The 19,858-nt window shown below is 35.5% G+C and overlaps 2 protein-coding genes and 1 pseudogene across 3 annotated transcripts in view; 2 read left to right on the forward strand and 1 right to left on the reverse strand.

Annotated features, from left to right (window-relative positions):
• The window catches only part of LOC133188648 (sulfotransferase 6B1-like), a 35,797-nt gene that overhangs the window by 14,868 nt on the left and 1,071 nt on the right, over positions 1-19,858 (reverse strand). The window contains exons 2-6 of one of the 2 annotated variants that reach the window (XR_009721311.1): positions 15,614-15,775; positions 12,115-12,444; positions 11,829-11,926; positions 10,522-10,669; positions 9,521-10,289 (exon numbers count right to left, since the gene is read on the reverse strand). Coding sequence is in view for 1 of the 2 variants with exons in the window: in XM_061324157.1 (XP_061180141.1) it covers positions 10,162-10,289; positions 10,522-10,669; positions 11,829-11,926; positions 12,115-12,444; positions 15,614-15,761 (852 nt within the window). In the remaining variant the exon portion in view is untranslated. Of the gene's footprint in view, positions 1-9,426; positions 10,290-10,521; positions 10,670-11,828; positions 11,927-12,114; positions 12,445-15,613; positions 15,776-19,858 lie in introns of those variants that run through there. The other variant, XM_061324157.1, reaches the window with a different exon arrangement.
• LOC133196407 (tRNA (cytosine(38)-C(5))-methyltransferase-like) lies at positions 957-7,055 on the forward strand (annotated as a pseudogene).
• Positions 8,904-9,395, forward strand: LOC133196417 (small conductance calcium-activated potassium channel protein 2-like). The gene has a single exon (XM_061332314.1). It carries the CDS (start codon positions 8,904-8,906, stop codon positions 9,393-9,395), a length of 492 nt encoding a protein of 163 aa, XP_061188298.1.

Raw genomic sequence — 19,858 nt, forward strand, 5'->3', positions numbered from 1 at the left:
AAGATATGGCAATGTTATTTTAAGTGTTATTATAGGTACTTGGAAGTGAAAGTGTTAAATAATTCAATGCAATAACTAGTGAAAAAATATAACATATTAGATCACTATATATAGTATTTATAAATAATGTAATGTTAAAGTACCTCATCATCCATAGTTGCAGGGTCTTTGGGTCTGACATTTTGTCGGATCCGATTCCCTGTCCTTACAAGGTAGCCAGGGTTAGGCCTGCTTGGTTCTGGTGCTGCTGGATCTGCATTGTATTAAAAAACAATGTAATTACAATGTATTGGTATTGGTGTTTTATTAGGTTGTTCTTTGGTTTCATTCATTAAAAAAAATATAATGAGCAATTATTTTTTCACTCTAAATAAGAAAATTGAAATAAGAAAATTGTGAACACCTCTTAGATCCATAAAATATTAGTGACTTAGCACCTCTGAAAAACACAGCGGGGGGTATTTGTCCCTTTTGGACAGTTCTACTTTGTAATTGTTTTTATAAAGTAATTTGTTGCTATGCTTTATCCACCATGTTGCTATGCACTGCAAAGAATTGTTGAGAGTTTAGAATTTTTTCAAGTGGACTCATTAAAATTTCTTTGAATGATATGTAGATTTCAACCTGAATTTTGTCTGTTCTTACATATTAATCTATTGAGCTTCACGCCACTCGCTATTACTGTGTGGAATTATTTTTAAAAAGATTTGGAAATTTTGCAACATAAAACAAAATACAGTTGAACTTCGGTGTCTCGAACATGGATATCTCGAATACCATGGATATGTGAAAGTTATTTTGAAGTCCCAACTACTTATTCCTTAAGTGTTTTACCCAGGATATCTTGAATCCTCGATTATTGAAGGATTTTCTCGGTCCCTTCGAGTTCAAGATAACGAGGTTTGACTGTGTTTGTAGTATGTATTTAATAATTTTTTTATTACACTTACTTCAGTCACTAACTGCCAGAAAGCTTGATGAGATGAAGATAGACATGATTTTGATGAGTCCTCCATGTCAACCATTCACTAAAGAAACTGGATGCTGAAGACATTAGAACCAGCTCATTCCTTCATCTGTTGTCCTTACTTCCAAGGTATCACTGGCTATGTTAATTACAAAGTTTAGTTTTACCTGTGTTCATATTTCATAATATAACTTATAATGTACATCACAGAAATATACCATAAACAACCTCCCTCTGTAATGAGAACATGTATATTAATTTTGAACAATGTACTGCAATAACAGTAGTTTCTTTTCTGGATAAATCTAATTTTATGTGGAAAATTGTCCTAGAAATCAATTTTCTTAATGTTAATGTGGCAGTCAGGCGGGTTTGATCCACGGTGGCCAGATAGCTTGGTAGAGCACCTGACTGGAGATTCAGGGGGCCCAGGTTCAATTCCTGGTCTGGTCCCTTGCATTTTTCTCCTCTTGCATTATATTTGGTGCTGTGCCATGCCCTGGAAGTGACAGTTGAAAGACCTGCCAGGGAAGGGCCTGGGTTAGTGTCTTCAGGGGCCAAATACCTTTAAGGAGGGAGGAATGTGGCCGTTAGGCAGGTTTGATCACCAGTGGTCAGATAGCTCAGTTGGTAGAGCACCTGACTAGAGATTCAGGGGGCCCAGGTTTGAATGCCAGTCTGGTCCATCGCATTTTTCTCATCTCCCATTATATTATATTAGGTACCAAATTCAAATTTTTTTAATGTAGGTTAAACAACTGCCCAAAGTACATCCTTGTTGAAAATGTGAAAGGCTTTGAAGAATCTGACACTTGCCTGAAGTTACGTGAAACATTAAGGGAATGCAACTTTGCATATCAGGTATTTAATTTCCTGAGAAAATGTTCCTGACATTCAGCTTTGTATTATTTTTCATTTATATGATTTTTAACCATCATTTGTTATTAATTATTACATATGAATTCAATACAGGAGTTTATGCTTTCACCACTCCAGTTTGACATTCCCAATTCGAGACTACGGTATTACCTCATAGCTAAAAGAGCACCTTTAAAGTTTTCTTTTGAAACTTCAGCAGAGGTATTTTGTTTTGATTTTTTATGTTGCAGCCTTTACTCTTGTAATTACTTTACAGCATGTGTAGTGCATGTGACTCCCCCCCCCCCCCCCCCCTTTTTTTAAATGATGTAATAATAGTAATGTTAGGTTACATGGTGTAACTTTTTATTTTATCCACAACAGTGTTTAATCATTCTGAGTCAATGACTGTAATATTTTGCTATATTTGTGTGAGCTTGGAGCGGGTTGATTTTTCTATCAAACAGGGTCAATGACTGTAATATGTTATCATGCATTGTGGTGATTTGGAGCGGGTTGATGAAGTTTGTTTATTCACAGTTTTATTTTGTTTTATATGAATGTGCTATTCGCAGAGTTGTACCTAAGTCACTTAATTGTAAATGTATATACTTGTGAAACAAGGGTAGATTGATACATTTTTATAACATAAACATGACTGAGATAATTCGAACTGAGTTAGAGTTTGGTAAAAGATTAATAAAGTATGTCATTTGTAAATCAGCACTTAAGCATACATCCTAAGATTATAACTGTGTCAAATAGTACGTAATTGTTGTTTGGTTAGTGTTATTTAGTTGATATAATACCTGTGAAATACGTAGTCTAAACTTCTGTTGTCACATTGTTTGACAGTTTAGCTCTTCATTATGATGTACTTCCGGTTTAGAAACTTGTTAAAGTAATTGATAAATTTATCCTTGCATTTGTAATATAACCGATAAATATATCGAGTTTGAATGGCGGTATCTTATGAATGACTGTATTTTGGGATAAACTGAATATTGTTTTAAGTTTAATTTGATTTGTTTTAATTATTTATTGTGAAATATATTTTTGTTTAATTGATAAAAATGTAAGAATTAATTATTTCATAATTGTATAGAACATTTGGTGACACTTGTTCACGTGAAAGATCGTGATGTTTTACAATTGACCAATCAGATTGTTCGATATAATTGATCATTAATTGATAATCCAATGAAATTTCATAATTAATAATTCTGTTAATATCTGTCATTTTCCAGCATTTTCTGTTATTTTCTGTCATAAAGTCATATAAAAGTTAGACGCTGAGAATTTTTTGTCACTCTTCTGCTTATTTTGATTTGGTAGGTCCGTTTTAAGAAATCTCAGATTTTTTTTTAGGATTTTATTTTAATTTTTATTTTGTCTATCTTTTATTTTATTTTATTTATTTATTTTTATTTTGGAATTTATTTTTTTTAATTTATTTATTTAGGATAGGGTTTTACTGTGTAGGACACAAAATAGTAAAATACTATTGTCCGCTATCGGTTGTTTTTAAGGACTCAACAGTCTGTGACTGAGTAGTCTTCTTTAGTAATTAATTGATCTAGGATTATTTTATTTTTCATTTTTACTCTATTTTATTTCATTTTCATTTTAAATCAAACTATGTAACTAAAGTTATACGTTTGCTATCTTTCTCTTTTATGATGACTAAAGTTGATTAGTTCAACGAAAGTCAATAATTTATTTTATTTTCATAAAGTAATTTAATTATTCTAGATACGTAAATTTTTCTTCAATTATTTTTAATAGAAATTATTTTATTAGAGTAGATCTACTTGGGAATTTTTAAACGTTGCTTCTCGATAAACTTACTTATGATTATTAGAGTTATCTTTCTTTGCCCTTAGTGTTTACAAGCTAACCTGTTAAATACAGTAATGCTTGTTGTTAGGTTTAACAAGTCAAAGTTATAAATAACCACGGCTTGTGTCCTTATTTAATAAAGTATTTTAGGAGTTTAACAAGCTAACCTGTTAAATACAGTAAAGCTTGGTGTTAAGTTTTACAAGTCAAAGTTATAAATAACTACGACTTGTTGTCACATATTTTCATACGCATAGAAATAGATACGTTAGATTTTTGAGGTGGTTTTTCAGTCTGTTTTATGGTATGATTTTAATTATTTATTTTAAACATTTATTATTATAGTTTGGTATGAATGTGGTGTGAATGTCGTCGTTTAAATAAATTGTTTGTTGATAATGCACTTAATAAATTTAATTGTTTAATGTTTATAATCTTATGTCTTCTTTGCGAATGGTACATTTATAAAAGGAGTTGAGCGAATTATTAATTCTATGAAAACAATTTCTAGCAGAACCGCTAGCGTTACAGCATGTTTAAAATAATATCAAATGATTAATTGAAAACTTGCTTTTAAAGATTTTGACTTTTCTGCCAGAGGAAAATCACTTGAAATATGTTCCAGCAAAAAGTGAGGAAGGTCAGTTATCCACAATGTATATCGCCTGTGATACATCACAAAACAATGTTTCTGATAAAAATGAAAGTAAATATGAGTGTACAACCAAAAATACTGACCTAGAACAATCTAACAAAGCAGAGGAAAAACATACAAAAAACTTGCTGCATGGTACTTCTCAGGGAAATAGTGCTGCAAAATGTCCAATCTGCAGGGAGCAGTGTCTACAGACAACGGGGCACAACACGAGACAGATAACAGAAGACGACTCCGATCATTATCCCAACTGCTGCCCTGTGTTGAATTTCCTAGAGGACAAACCCCCAGACTTTTTTGATTCCTTTTTGTTGACCAAGAAAGAGCTGAAGAGGTTTCTTGTCATGGACATTGTTTTCCCATGTTTGAAAAAGACAACATGCTTCACTAAAAGGTTAGATGTTTTCTAAAAAATATTGGATGTCTTGGATTATATTTCTTTCTTTTTTCAGTCATTATGTTTTTGTTATCATTAATTCTAGATATGGTCATTTTATGGAAGGGGCGGGGTCCATTTTCCAAATGTCTCAGAATATTTATGTAAGTAATTATATTGCTGATAATTATTCAAACCATGCCTCTGTTTGATTTTACAAGTGGATACCTAGAAAATGACAAATTTAATTCTTTTCTTTGTGTCGGTAAGATACTTATTGAATTTCGATATCAGATGATATGTATTGAATTGTATTGGTAAATTTATTTATGATAGATAAAAAGACTTCCTTATCAATAATACTGATACAATGTAATGAGATGATATAAACAGAAAAAAATATATTTTTGTGCATGCTCTGACTAAGGAATCTGGATGTGACCAAGTAGTTCACTATCACACCATGGAGCATCGACTAAAGGGTCAATGACGCGATGGTGAGATATCACAATGACATTGATACAATGGCACAACCATGCGATGACAGTGGTAGCATGATGTAGCAGTAGTGAACACACTTCATAGTCATAGTACCATCCTCATCGAACCATCTTGTTATTGCTATCGCACAATTGTGCTATCACTTCATTGTGCCATCGCATCATCATCATCACATTGTCACTCCATCGCATTATTGTTGTCATGCTATCGCACCATTGCTCATCGCACTATCAACCCAAACCTCGATGGTGCAATAGTGTGATAGTGAACTACTGGCCCTTTCCAAATTCCATAACAATTAAAGATAAACACTGTGAATAAGAATTTCAACCAAATTAAATAAGCATTAATTACAGTTTCATGGAAACCAGTCAGATATATATTATTCTTACAAGTTAAACCTTCAATGAATAAAATAAAACACTGTAGTATGAAAATTTTTGTTGTATTCTAGAATATGAAAGAAGCCAGTGAATTAAAAGATAGAACTCAAGAACTGAAGAACAGAGCTGATTGGACAGATGAGGATTATGAGGTGTTGTCAAGGTTACGACTGCGTTACTTCACTCCCAGAGAGATAGCCAACTTCCTGTGCTTTCCATCCACTTACGGTAATTTAGTGGTGGAAATTAACCATTTATTGCCAAATTAATTACCAGGACCATTGACTCTTTTGTAGCATATTACTTATCCATCAACTAAATAACTAGACTTTTAGGTCAAGGGAGCTTTTCTGATCACATTTTGTCCAGCATCTGTCTGTTCATCCATATAGCTGTCTCTTCATCCATCCATCTGTAAACTTTTCCCTTTTTTGTCTTCTCAAGAACCACATGGTCAATTTCCACAAAACTTGCTGCAGAGCATCATCGAGAGATTATAATAAATTAGTGGAAAAAATGGCACCATAAAGAAATCTGATGGTGAATTTCAAGAACAATTGGGCCAGAAAAGATGAAACATGTGAAAGCTTATTTACATTATGTAGATCCAAATTTGTTCAAATTATAACTCATGGGGTAAGGACAAAGCCACCATAAGATTATTTTTGTTTGGTATACTCCTATCCATATTTTTCAAGGTGGGTAGGTAGGTAGCAGCATAAATACCTTTATTATATAGTCTATAAATAGCCCCTATATAATCTATACAAATGAAAACAGTTCATAACACTACATATTCACCGGATTTGAAGCCGTATTCACCGGAGGGTCAATGTGCATGCAGTGGGATTGTGACATCACAATCAATACCTCAAACAACGTTGAGCACAATGGTTGCAACGGTCGGAGCTAGCTGAATATTTGAACAGGATAAATTGTTTTGCAAGTCTATGGCAGGATTATTTTCTTAACATTTCGATGTATTACACACAAGAAAGGAAAATACGGAAGATAAAGGTTGTAATCTGGACATTTGATTATTTTTCTAAGACAGAAGTTCATGTATGAAAATGGAATTTTCAGGTAGCCTTCAATGTCTTATTCAATCAAATTCTGACTATATAATAAAAGAATTATGGACTCTTTCGATGGTGAATATGGTTTGTTATTCACCAGAAAAATATCAATATTGATCTTGGCTTCGCCTCGGTCAATATTGATGTTTTTCTGGTGAATAACAAACCATATTCACCATCGAAAGAGTACATAATTGTATAGTAGCTGTGTTACAACGTTTATTTATGTGTTAATTTTAATAAAAGATTGATTTTTCTTTCCATTGTAGATTTTCCTACGGATTTATCTCGAATTCAGCTGTATAGGACTTTAGGTAATAGTCTGAATGTCCATGTGGTATCTGCTCTTATACAATTAATGGTTAAAAATCCAGAAATAATGAAAACAATGGAATTCTGAAACCAGATCCACTCATTATGTACAATATGATACATAGAACATTTTAACTCTGGAAGAGAAAAAATCTTCAGATTTATTACAAAATCATAAGAAATGCACATATTTTTAGTTACATGTACAAGATCAAAAATATGTTTAACTGTAAAATTAAACAGTAAATTCTGAAAATGCCTTGTTTGTCTGTGAATTACTACCATAAATGAATAATGTGATTATTGTGTACCAATTTTCAGTTTTTAATGCTTAACCTTTAGGTCTAATTAGGTCCCATTGTTTGGCTAGCGCAATCAATTATCTTCTAGATCTCGATGGACACATGAATGAACAAGAGGCCCAGGGGCCACATCGCTCACCTGAGCACTATGCCTAGGAAAAAGCAGAAATCAGTTCAGTCTTGAAAGGTTGAAAAGTTTAAATAAAAAAGTGGTTCGGGGGGGGGGGGTGTCATGAATTGAACAAATTTGAATCTACATTATCTGAGGATGTTCCATTTAAATATGACCAATCATGGCTTTGCTGTTCTTGAGAAGAAGATTTTTAAAGATTTTTCCTATATATTCCCCTGTAAAACTTTGATCGCCCATTGATGCCCCACCCGACCCCCGGGGGTCATGATTTGAAAAAAAACTTGAATCTACACTATCTGAGGATGCTACCATTTAAATATGACCAATCATGGCTTTGCTGTTCTTGAGAAGAAGATTTTTAAAGATTTTTCCTATATATTCCCCTGTAAAACTTTGATCGCCCATTGTGGCCCCACCCGACCCCCGAGGGTCATGATTTGAAAAAAAACTTGAATCTACACTATCTGAGGATGCTACCATTTAAATATGACCAATCATGGCTTTGCTGTTCTTGAGAAGAAGATTTTTAAGGATTTTTCCTATATATTCCTAAGTAAAATTTGATCGCCCATTGTGGCCCCACCCGACCCCCAGGGGTCATGATTTGAACAAACTTGAATCTACACTACCTGAGGATGCTTCCACATAAGTTTCATATTTTCAAGCACAGTGGTTCTTGAGAAGAAGATTTTTTAATGATGCCATTAATTTTTCACGAATTCTTAATTATCTCCCCTTGGAAGAAGGCGTGGCCCTTCATTTGAACAAACTTGAATCCCCTTTACCCAAGGATACTTTGTGGCAAGTTTGGTTGAAATTGGCGCAGTGGTTCTTGAGAAGAAGATGAAAATGTGAAAAGTTTACAACGACAACAACGACGACAGACAACGGACAAATTTTGATCAGAAAAGCTCACCTGAGCCAAAGGCTCAGGTGAGCTAAAAAAGACAAGCCATTTTTTCACACTTCACGATAATTACAAATGAAATTTTTAATATCAATTAATTCATGTTTTAATAGTTCTACAGAAATTGCATTGGCACAGCGAGTCGGACATCGTAAGTGTATCGTAATCATGTATTTTTATACAGTGTAGCAATAGATATGCGATAAGAAACACCCAAACTTTCCACTCAAACAAAATATTTTACCACTTCAATGCGCTTCATTGAATATTGAGTTGAACCACGTGTTCAGTGTGAAATGTAAACATATAGGTGTCAAGTTAATGTTGCTGTTCATGCAATGAATGGTCAATTGTGGGTGGTAAGATCCTCTGTGCGCATTAATAACAAAAGCCATATATTAAGGTAAACAAAGGTTTGTCATATACATTTTTTTCTACCAGTGCATCGGGCGATTTTGAAAAAGGTAACACTACTAAGGCTATTGTTATTTGACTTAACACATGGTCATTTGTGAATGTCTCTCTGACGTCTTATATATAGCATACAAGCCTGTTACTCGTTAGCATTCCTTAAACATTTACATCACTGGTCTCATGGGCGTCGGCACCACAGCACTTCTGATCACCGTATTAGCTCAGAAACTGGAACCATCTCGAGCAGAAAAATATGTGTACAATTTCGTACTAAAGGCACAGTTGGATAAAAGAAGGAAGACGGCATCCGCTGATGCCATTAAGAACTGGTTTCAATTATGTCGTCTGCGAAGGAGTAATAATATCATTAACATGGAATATATTCGAGTTCACGGAAAACTACTACAAGCCATAAACGCCATGCAGGAAGCAAAACACAAAAGAGATTCCACTGGAGAGTCCACTATTGGTTTCATCGAGATAAGCAAAGGGATGAGTGACGTGGAGAAAAAGACGGAGGAAGTTCAGCGATCCATCAGGGACCTGAAATCAGACCTTGTGTACATGCAGAGAATGTCCAGAGATCTGCAATTCAGATTTAATGATATATACACAGTCTTGCACGAAATAAACCAAATTAAGACGATTCATTTTAATTTTTTTTATGTGTGACATTCTATAGTAAAAACACCACAAGTTTACGTTATAGAATAGAATAGAATTTATTTCCAAATTAGGGCCTCGAGAGGCATGGCATATAACAATTATGATTACAAGTAAATACTTGCATGTATAACACACATCAATACAATTTACATGTAACTAATTAGCTCATTGTTAAGTTTGATAGTAATATAATGATATGATGACTTTATATAAAGTAACTTAGAGAAACAACTCATTGTTCAGTTTGTATAATCTATTCTGATAACTATACACACAAGTTGAAAGGAAAAAAATGTGTAAAAGGTTAGTAAACTAATCATAATTTTTTTTTTTTTTACATATTAACATTTAAATGCAACATAGTGAATGTAATGAGTAGAATTTAAGTTACATCAGTGGTGTGTAGTTTTAAGTACACAGATCCCCTGATCATAAGAGATAGAGTCATATTATGCTAAAAAAAAACTTGTTCAGGCACATCTAAATTGACAAGGATAGTGGCAAAGAAACAAGTTAAAAATCAGTAGATAAATGATAACATATACATGTACAAAGATAAAAATAGCAAGAAGTAGCAAGAGGCGGTGCTAAAGGACATCAATTGGTCCACTTTTACTTGGAGCAATATTCTACTGTTACATATATTATGGACAGTGTCACTGTCTACAAGATTAAAATCAATGGAGTGAGTAGAGGGTCAGTTTTTATTGATTGTCATAACTGATTTAAGTTTGTAAGGTTGGTCGAAAACAAATACAAGCAATATTTAATATTAGATTTTTGATTTCATTGCCTGAAAGTAAGTACTTAAACTTGAATCCCTCAACCTCTCTTTAAAAAGCAAACTGAATTTTTCTTGTTGTGTAGAGGAGAAATGGTTTTTCCAATCACCTACTTCTCCTGTAAGTATATCAAGCATTACGATGATTAGTAACCTACTGAAACATAAAAAAGTTAATATTCAGAAACATCAAAAAACTTCTCATCGATTCGATTTGGAAAACCCTTGTCTTTTATGACAATTACATGTATAAAGTATCGCCATAACACTGATTCAACATTTTGCTATTGACCTTGACCAGCAAAAGAACACCTTTCCTTATATTTTGATTTTCGGGCTTATTTTGCTTACCTTTCCTGTACATGTATCCAAATCTTTTTGATTTCTTGCGCTCTCTGACTTTAAAAATGTTGCATTCAGATGCAATTCGAGAAGCAGTTTCCTTGTCACATGGTATGCTCAAATATTCAGCAATCTTTCTTACACACTCTACTTCATCCTAAACATAACACTCTATACATAAAAGGCCCAAACAACTCCCAAAGAATTAATGTTTTCGAATAGGATGTTTCATAATATATGTTAATTCTTTTAAAACTAAATATCTTTCTTACCAATCATATTTCTGTTACAAACAACATATCATTAATGATTTAAAACATCTGATACTACATTTAAATTCCATCAATGAAAAAAAATCAGAAAATCATGGCATCATGAATGTTAGTTGTGACATAAATGGCGATGTCACAATTTTGAATATTTTTCAAAAATGTTTAATTTTAAATTGATTAACTGAATTGCCAAGATTTAATTATTACCAATATAAATCGCCCTAAATCACCCAGAAGCTGGTGAAAGAAAATATTGCAAAAGGAAATGGAGCCTTCTAGGATGCCATTTTAGAAGGCTATTTCATGAAAATGAAGGATAAAACCAGAGACCTCGGAATGGAATACTCGGAAGTATCTCGTTTAATCTCACATTTATAACCCGAACCAGAAGCTTTTGTATCCCATTCAAAGTCTTATTATGAATCAAGGCAATTTTCGAGAAATAATTGAGTGGTTTACAATAAAGAGGCTCGACCAGAGACGTCTGAAACGATTAATTTGACAAGAAAAAAGCCTTTCGAAGCGACTGATATCATTTTAAAGTAAATTAATGATTGATATATTAACAAATACGAGCTTGAAGCGGTGATGCCTGAAATTGAGTTAGGTACCTTGTGGAAAAAATAGGTAGGGGGTGCCCCGTATACGAAACAAGTGCCTGTGGGCTATTTACAAAGATTGTGGCCCGCGTGGCGCAGTGGGTAGAGCGTCTGCTCTAGAGTCGCGGAGTACGGAGCTGATCCTAACGTCGCGGGTTCGAATCCACTGTAGGACGTGGAGACCTGCCCTTCGGACGAGACCGTACAAACCGAGATCCCGTGTCGCAGTAGGTATTGGCACGAAAAAGATCCCTCACTGCTCTATGGCCCCTTATTGCCGAGTATAGGTATAAATTTGCAGCCCTACACCGGCAATATATACGCCACGTCTCCATATGAGTGAAAAATTCTCGAGAAGGACGTTAAACAACAAACAAACAAAACAAAGATTGTATGAATCTGAAACAATAGGGCGCACGTTGTGATATATTGACCAAAATCTTACAGCCTTCATCTCTTCATATCGCAGTACTAAAACGTTGCCGGACTTGCAGAATTTCTCCCATTGAAGTTCATACTGGCACCATTCCCCGTATATGAAATCTGTGGAAATTATGAATAAAAAATGGTTCAACAATGACTAAAAACCAACGCTGTATTTTTACCGTTTGAATGGGGAGTGTTCGGTGAGTATATATGGGGTAGTAAGATATTTCTGTAAAAGTTCAGAAAAGAAATTAAAACATTACGGATATTAGTCCATTTGCATTGCACGTTTATCTGACACCTACTGCCTGACATAAAATTGGAAAGATGCTCGTTCCAGTCTGTGGTCATGTACATGTAGTCCCTGAAAAATGGTTCATTCAAAAAGTGGTAGTAGGCCGATACAGCTATGTCCCTGGGATCGCGGATAATGTGGACTATCTTCCTACCGTTTTTGATATGATCCTCTGGCAGAAAATGAACGGGCAGGTGCGTGTAAAGAATTCGTGGGGATGGTAAAGAATCCATACGAGATAAATTGGGTATTAGGTCAAGAAAAGTGAGTTCCATTCGAGGGAATTTCGCTTCGTGATTATTGAGTAATCTACACAGAATTTCATGCAGCCAATGACTTCCTGTGAATAAAATAACGTCATGACAGATCTGTTAAATCAGTTGATCTAAAATTATAATCACTTACTATCAAACTAGTATTAACCGAGAAACATATAAAATAAATGTTAAAGTATATAAGTATATATATATAACGCTAATTTTGACGTACAGGTAGGCACTTAAGGATAAATAACACAAACTTTTTTTCCCCCAGAAATCAACAATATATTATATAGATTTATATTCATTTAGGTAACCTGAATAATGTTTGCCAGGGTAATTGTGAAAATTTTGCAAGATTTTGTAATAATGTTAAAACGTGTGCAATTTTTTTTTTTTTTTTTTAGATTTATATAGAAAACGGCATAAAGTCGCATTGTTTCAGAACTAAAGAAAACTTAAAACTTCTTTACATTTTACTGATATGTTATTTATTTCATTTCTATTCAGAATCATTCAAAAAATATAGATCAATCTGAACAATCACAATTACACTTGTACCTCTAATTTGTATTTCCCGCGTTTTGTCCCTAAGCCCCTTATTTACCCATAAGTCCTTGCAAAATAGCTTAGCTGACCAGAACAATCGAAGACTGGTCATATCAGGCAAAGAAGCGTAGCTGCAGACAAGTTTTTAGTCCTACTGGTCAGAGACCAGAAGACCTTAAGCGATAGTAAGGTGTCCGTCCCTCTGATTGAGACAATTTCTCAAAACGCTACTCCTCCTACAGTTTTGGTTTGATTTCAATATAACTTGGCACACAAGTAAACTACACTAAAATACATAATTCTATATATCGGTTTTTGATTTTGATGAACGGTGTTGCCATAGTTACTAACACTAGAAATTTATGTGAATTACATTCAAAACGCAACTCCTCTTAGTCTTATGTATCCTTAATCCATTGGAGCTCACCAGAAAAAAAATACAGGCACGTAGTATGGGGGGGGGGGGGGGTTGCCTCCTTCTACATTTTTTCAAACATAACGACATAATTAACTTTTTACAGTTGAAAGTGTTCCTTAAAAAACTGCATCCACGGTTTTTGCTGCAGTCTTCTTAAATCATGGTAATGTGGTAGTGCATTAATAATATTTGGTTTTGAAAAACAAGAGGCCCACGGGCCTTATAGGTCACCTGAGTATCATGCAACAACTTCGCCACATTGGATTCATGTTTTAAACCAGAGGCCATGAAATTCACAATTTCGAAAGAGGCACACTTGCTCATCATAATTTTACATTTAGTAAGCTTACTTAATACCCAGAAAGAGAGCAGAGGATTATCAAAGAATTAATGCATTTTCACTATGTAATCATTAGAGCCCTGCCCTAACACCAGAACCATGATGCAGGGGCCATAAAATTCACAATTTTGGAAGAGGCATCCTTACATATCATAACAATACTCTTAGTTCATCAGCTTAATACCCAGGAGAAAAGAAGAAGATTTTCAAAGAATTATTGCATTTTTACTATGTAATCATTAGAGCCCCACCCTAACACCAGAACCCCTGACCCAGGGGCCATGAAATTCATAATTTTGGAAGAGGCACCTTTACTCATCATAACTATGCATCAGTTTGTTTGTTAAATACCCAGGATCAAAGAAAAAGATTTTTAAAGAAATAATGCATTATCACTATATATTCAACAGAGCCCCACCCTAACACCAGAACCCCTGACCTAGGGGCCATGAATTTCACAATTTTGGAACAGGCACCCTTACATATCATAATTATACTCTTAGTTCATCGGCTTATTACCCAGGAGAAAAGGAGAAGATTGTCAAAGAATTATTGCATTTTTACTATGCAATCATTAGAGCCCCGCCCTAAAACAGAACCCCTGACCAGGGGCTATGAAATTCACAACATAGGAATAGGCACCCTTATCCATCATAACTATGCCTTCAGTTTGTTTGCCCTGGATCAGAGAAGATTTTTAAAAGAAATAATGCATTTTCACTATACATGTATATTCAACAGAACGCTGCCCTAACACCAGAACCCCTGACCCTGGGGCCATGAAATTCACAATTTTGGAAGAGGCACCTTTCATCATCATAACTATGTATTTATTTTGTTTTCATAATATCCAAGAGCACAGAAGAAGCTTTTTAAAGAAATAATACATTATCACTATATATTCAACAGAGCCCCACCCTAACACCAGAACCCCTGACCCTTGGGCCAAGAAATTCACAATTTTGGAAGAGGCACTTTTTCTCATCATAACTATGTACTTAGTTCATCGGCTTAATACCCAGGAGCAGAGGAGAAGATTTTTGAATAATTAATGCATTTTCACTATATAATCATTAGATACCCGCCCTAACACCAGAACCCCTGACCCAGGGGCCATGAAATTCACAATTTTAGAAGAGACACCTTTCCTCATCATAACTATGCATATTGTTTGTTTCCTAAATACCCAAGAGCAGAGGAGAAGATTTTTTAAGAATAATGCTTTTCACTACATATTCAACAGAGCCCCACCCTAGCACCAGAACCCCTGACCCTGGGGCCATAAATTTCACAATTTAGGTAGAGGGCTCAATGCTTATTACATTCATGCCAACAGTTTGCCTGCTTGATGCCCAGGAGTAAAGAAGAAGATTTTTAAAGATTGCATTAATTCTGATGGTTTTAGCCCCACCCCTCAGGCCCCAGGGGGGTAGGGGTCATGAATTTCACAATTTTTACTCCCCTTCACATATAGATGCTATGTGCCAAATTTGGTTGAATTTGGTTCAGTGGTTCCAGAGAAGAAGCTGAAAATGTTCAAATGTTAACGCACGACGGACGACGCACGACGCACGCCGACGGACGAAAACAGATAGCAATAGGTCACCTGAGTAAACTCAGGTGACCTAAAAAATTGGAACCTAGTGCCGCCCCCCACCCCCCTCCTCCCGCCCCGACACACACATACACACCCCCCCCCCCCACACACACACACACACACACACAATAGGATTTTGGAGTTCGGATCATATCCTTTTTTTTGCTTGTCAAAATTTTTACAGGTAAGGTGTCTTTTTTATTCTGCCCCTCCCCCCCCCCCCAAACTTTCAAAAACGATACTACGTACCTGAATTTGACATTTTATATTCGGCTGGTACTTTTACTCGTGTAAGACTTCATGTTGGGGGTGGGGGGTGAGTAAAATTTAACAAACCCGTCTTACCTGATTTAGGATAGGAACTGACAAGTATATCCTCTTCTCTGGTTTGTAAATGCTGTATATCCTTTAATCGCTGTGTTGCGTCCCTTAAATAACCATCAAAAGGCGGGAGAAGCATCCCATCGGGGCATCTAGGGAGTGGCTTATACATTCTGGACTAAGAAACTAAGAAAGACCAACATTTTATTTTTTTTAACTACTTCATATACCTAAGGTTGACAAATGTACATAGCCGATAATGGTGCATATTTTACCCCATTTTATATGCACCACTTCTGTTGACAAAAAAGATAATAAATTAGACCGGAAGATGTACATTATTCAAATATAACTATTTTGTAAAGAACTTTCATCGTCAATGTTCTATGAACACTTGGAATTTTGCACGTTCTTGAATAGTCGACGAGGAAAAAATATGCCAATTCAAAGATTTCTCGTGATCTGAAGAGGTACGTGTGAAAAATTCAAGTTCAATTGTATTTTGATTTACAGTGTATTTAAAATATAGCAATGTTTTTTCCCAATTATTTGCAAGATGGCTCGAAATAGGGTACACAATTTGGTCCATAGTTAGGCCTATAAAAATGTATCTCTCTAAACATATTCATTCAAACTATTTTTGGGACCGTTATATGTATGTCTACGACAAACAATTTTCTTATACTTGTATATATACATGTAAAAGGTCATAACAATGTTTCTAAAATGTATAAATCTAACGTATTGAACATTATAATAAAAAACATAGGTAATCAAAGATTACGAAGCTCACCTCGACGAATGTTATCTATAAGTAATGCAAATTTCACATCATATTTTTTTTCCAGTTAGTGTACATCCAAAGATCAATATCCATGCAAGTTTGATTTAAGTAGGACTTATAGTTACTTGGAAATAGACCTGCTCAAAAACTTTTAACCTGTTTACTAATCAAGAAAATTTTGGTCAGTTCCAAAATCCAAAGCAAGTCTAGAAGTTTTCATCCTTAGATGCACCATCTATGCAAAGTTTATCATAACAGGCCATAATATTATATAGCTACTCCAAAAAATTATCTTGGTCACTCATCTGGAAAATGTAAGTCAGATTCAGAATTCAGAGAAAGTCTGGAAGTATCCAGCCCTAGATACATCATCCATGCTAATTTGGTTAAAATATGGCTAAAATTCACTCATGTGGAAAATCTAGGTCGGATCCAGCATCCGAAGCAGGTGAGTTACTGTACATCTCAAGATGCATCATCTATGCAAGTTTGGTCCAGGTATGACTTACAGTTACTTGGGAATGGACCTGCTCCAAAATCTTTAACCTGGTCACTCATGTGGAAAATCTAGGTCGGATCCAGCATCCCAATCAAGTGTGGTAGTGTCCATCCCTGGATGCATCATCCATGCATGTTTGGTCTAGGTAGGGCTTATAGTTACTTGGGAATGGACCTGCTCCCAAAACTTTAACCTGGTCACTCATCTGGAAAATCTAGGTCAGATCCAGCATCCGAAGCAAGTTGGTAGTGTCCATTTCTAGATGCATCATTCATGTAAATTTGGTCCAGGTAGGGCTTATAGTTACTTAGGAATAGACCTGCTCCCAAACCTTTAATCTGATCACTCATCTTGAAAATCTAGGTCAGATCCAGCATCTGAAGCAAGTGTGGTAGTGTCCATCCCTAGATGCATCATCCATGCAAGTTTGGTCCAAGTAGGGCTTATAGTTACTTGGGAACAGACCTGCTCCAAAAACTTTAACATGGTCACTCATGTGGAAAATCTAGGTCAGATCCAGCATCCGAATCAAGTATGAAAGTGTCCATCCCTAGATGCATCATTCTTGCAAGTTTGGTCTAGGTAGGGCTTATAGTTACTTGGATATGGACCTGCTCCCAAAACTTTAACGTGCTCACACATCTGGAAAATCTAGGTCAGATCCAGCATCCGAAGCAAGTGTGGTAGTGTCCATCTCTAGATGCATCATCCATGCAAGTTTGGTCCAGGTAGGGCTTATAGTTACTTAGGAATAGACCTGCACCAAAACCTTTAACCTGGTCACTCATCTGGAAAATCTATGCAGATCCAGCATCCGAAGCAAGTTGGTAGTGTCCATTTCTAGATGCATCATCCATGCAAGTTTGGTCCAGGTAGGGCTTATAGTTACTTAAGAATAGACCTGCTCCCAAACCTTTAACCTGATCACTCATCTTGAAAATCTAGGTCAGATCCAGCATCCGAAGCAAGTGTGGTAATGTCCATCCCTAGATGCATCATCCATGCAAATTTGGTCCAAGTAGGGCTTATAGTTACTAGGAAACAGCATGTAAATCAGGGAAAAAGTCTTTAAACCTCTCCTTCATTATAACAACTATATAGGCAATTTTATTGAAGCCATCGCATGTTATGTGAATCCAGAGCTTAGTCAAATCATAACATGTTGGGGCTAGGTTTGATCGAGCCAAAGTTGGGTCAGTTTTTTCATGGGAATAAAAAAAATGGAAAAATCTTTTTCAAAGTGTTCTTTTGAACAAACTTTCACGGTAGCTCATTTGATGGAGCGCTCCGTGATCGGAAGGTCGAACCCCGGCCGCGACTGACATAAGTTGATAAAAAATAGGTAGCAACTGTTCCTTCGCCAAGTGTTCGGCACTTTGAAGTGAAAGTTGCGGATCCTTCGGATGAGACTTTAAAAACCGATGGCTCAATCAAACCTAGCCCCAACATGTTATGATTTGACTAAGCTCTGGATTCACATAACATGCGATGGCTTCAATAAAATTGCCTATATAGTTGTTATAACGAAGGAGAGGTTTAGACTTTTTCCCCGATTTATGTGCATTTTAAAAAATCTATTTTATGATTGTAGTCATTTTTTTTTTCAAAACTTGAATCCAAACAACTTGGAAATGTTTGCAAATTAATATGATTTAATGTGGCTCTGCTACCCCTGTAAACATATATTTTTTTTTTAATATGATATAGATGTATTTGATCCCCCCTTTTTTGTTGCTCCATCCTACCCGTGGGGTAATGATTTGAACAAAATTAAATCTGCACTTTATACATGTATTAGGGGGCGTGCATATCAATATCACTAAATTTGGCCCTGCAGCTCCTGAGAGGAAAATTTTTAAAGATTGATTTTTTCTACACATGATCCCCTACATTGTGACCAACCTTAGTTACCCTGGGGCCATGGTTTAGAACAAAGGATATTCATATACTATCTAAGCATGCTTTTTTGGCAAGTTTGATTGAAATTGGCCCATGCAGTGGTTCTGCATTGAGATGTAAAAAGGTATCAAATGAACGGATAGACATACAGACAACAGACAACATTTGAACAGAAAAGGTCACTTTGAACATTTCCATCAGGCGAGCTAAAAATATCGGGGGGGGGGGGGGGGGGGGGGGTCTGGACTTCCCCCTGGATTTTGCAGAGGTATTAAAATATATGATGAAGCAAATTAAAAATGACTTTGGACCCCTTCTAGAACAAGAGGCCCAAGGGCCACATCGCTCACCTGAGTACTATGGCTAGGAAAAAGCAGAAATCAGTTCAGTCTTGAAAGGTTGAAAAGTTTAAATATAAAAGTGGTTTGGGGGGGGGGGGGGGGTGTCATGAATTGAACAAATTTGAATCTACATTATCTGAGGATGCTTCCATTTAAATATGACCAATCATGGCTTTACTGTTCTTGAGAAGAAGATTTTTAAAGATTTTTCCCATATATTCATATGTAAAACTTTGATCGCCCATTGTGGCCCCACCCGACCCCCAGGGGTCATGTTTGAACATACTTGAATGTACACTATCTAAGAATGCTTCCATATAAATATGACTAATCATGGCTTTGCTGTTCTTAAGAAATAGTTTTTTTTAAAGATTTTTACTATGTGTTCCTATGTAAAACTTTGATCGCCCATTGTGGCCCAACCCACCGCCGGGGGTCATGATTTGAACAAATTTGAATGTACACTATCTGAGGATGCTTCCATGTCAATATGATCAATCATGGCTTTGCTGTTCTTGAGAAGAAGATTTTTAAAGATTTTTCCTATGTATTCCTATGTAAAACTTTGATCGCCCATTGTGGCCCCACCCGACCCCCGGGGGTCATGATTTGAACAAACTTGAATCTACACTACCTAAGGATGCTTTCATGTAAATATGACCAATCATGTCTTTGCTGTTCTTGAGAAGAAGATTTTTAAAGAGTTTTCCTATATATTCCTATGTAAAACTTTGATCGCCCATTGT

This window comes from Saccostrea echinata, unplaced genomic scaffold, assembly GCF_033153115.1.
Source record: "Saccostrea echinata isolate AGI-Se365-2 ecotype Australia unplaced genomic scaffold, CSIRO_AGI_Sech_v1 ptg000001l, whole genome shotgun sequence".
Taxonomy (NCBI): domain Eukaryota; kingdom Metazoa; phylum Mollusca; class Bivalvia; order Ostreida; family Ostreidae; genus Saccostrea; species Saccostrea echinata.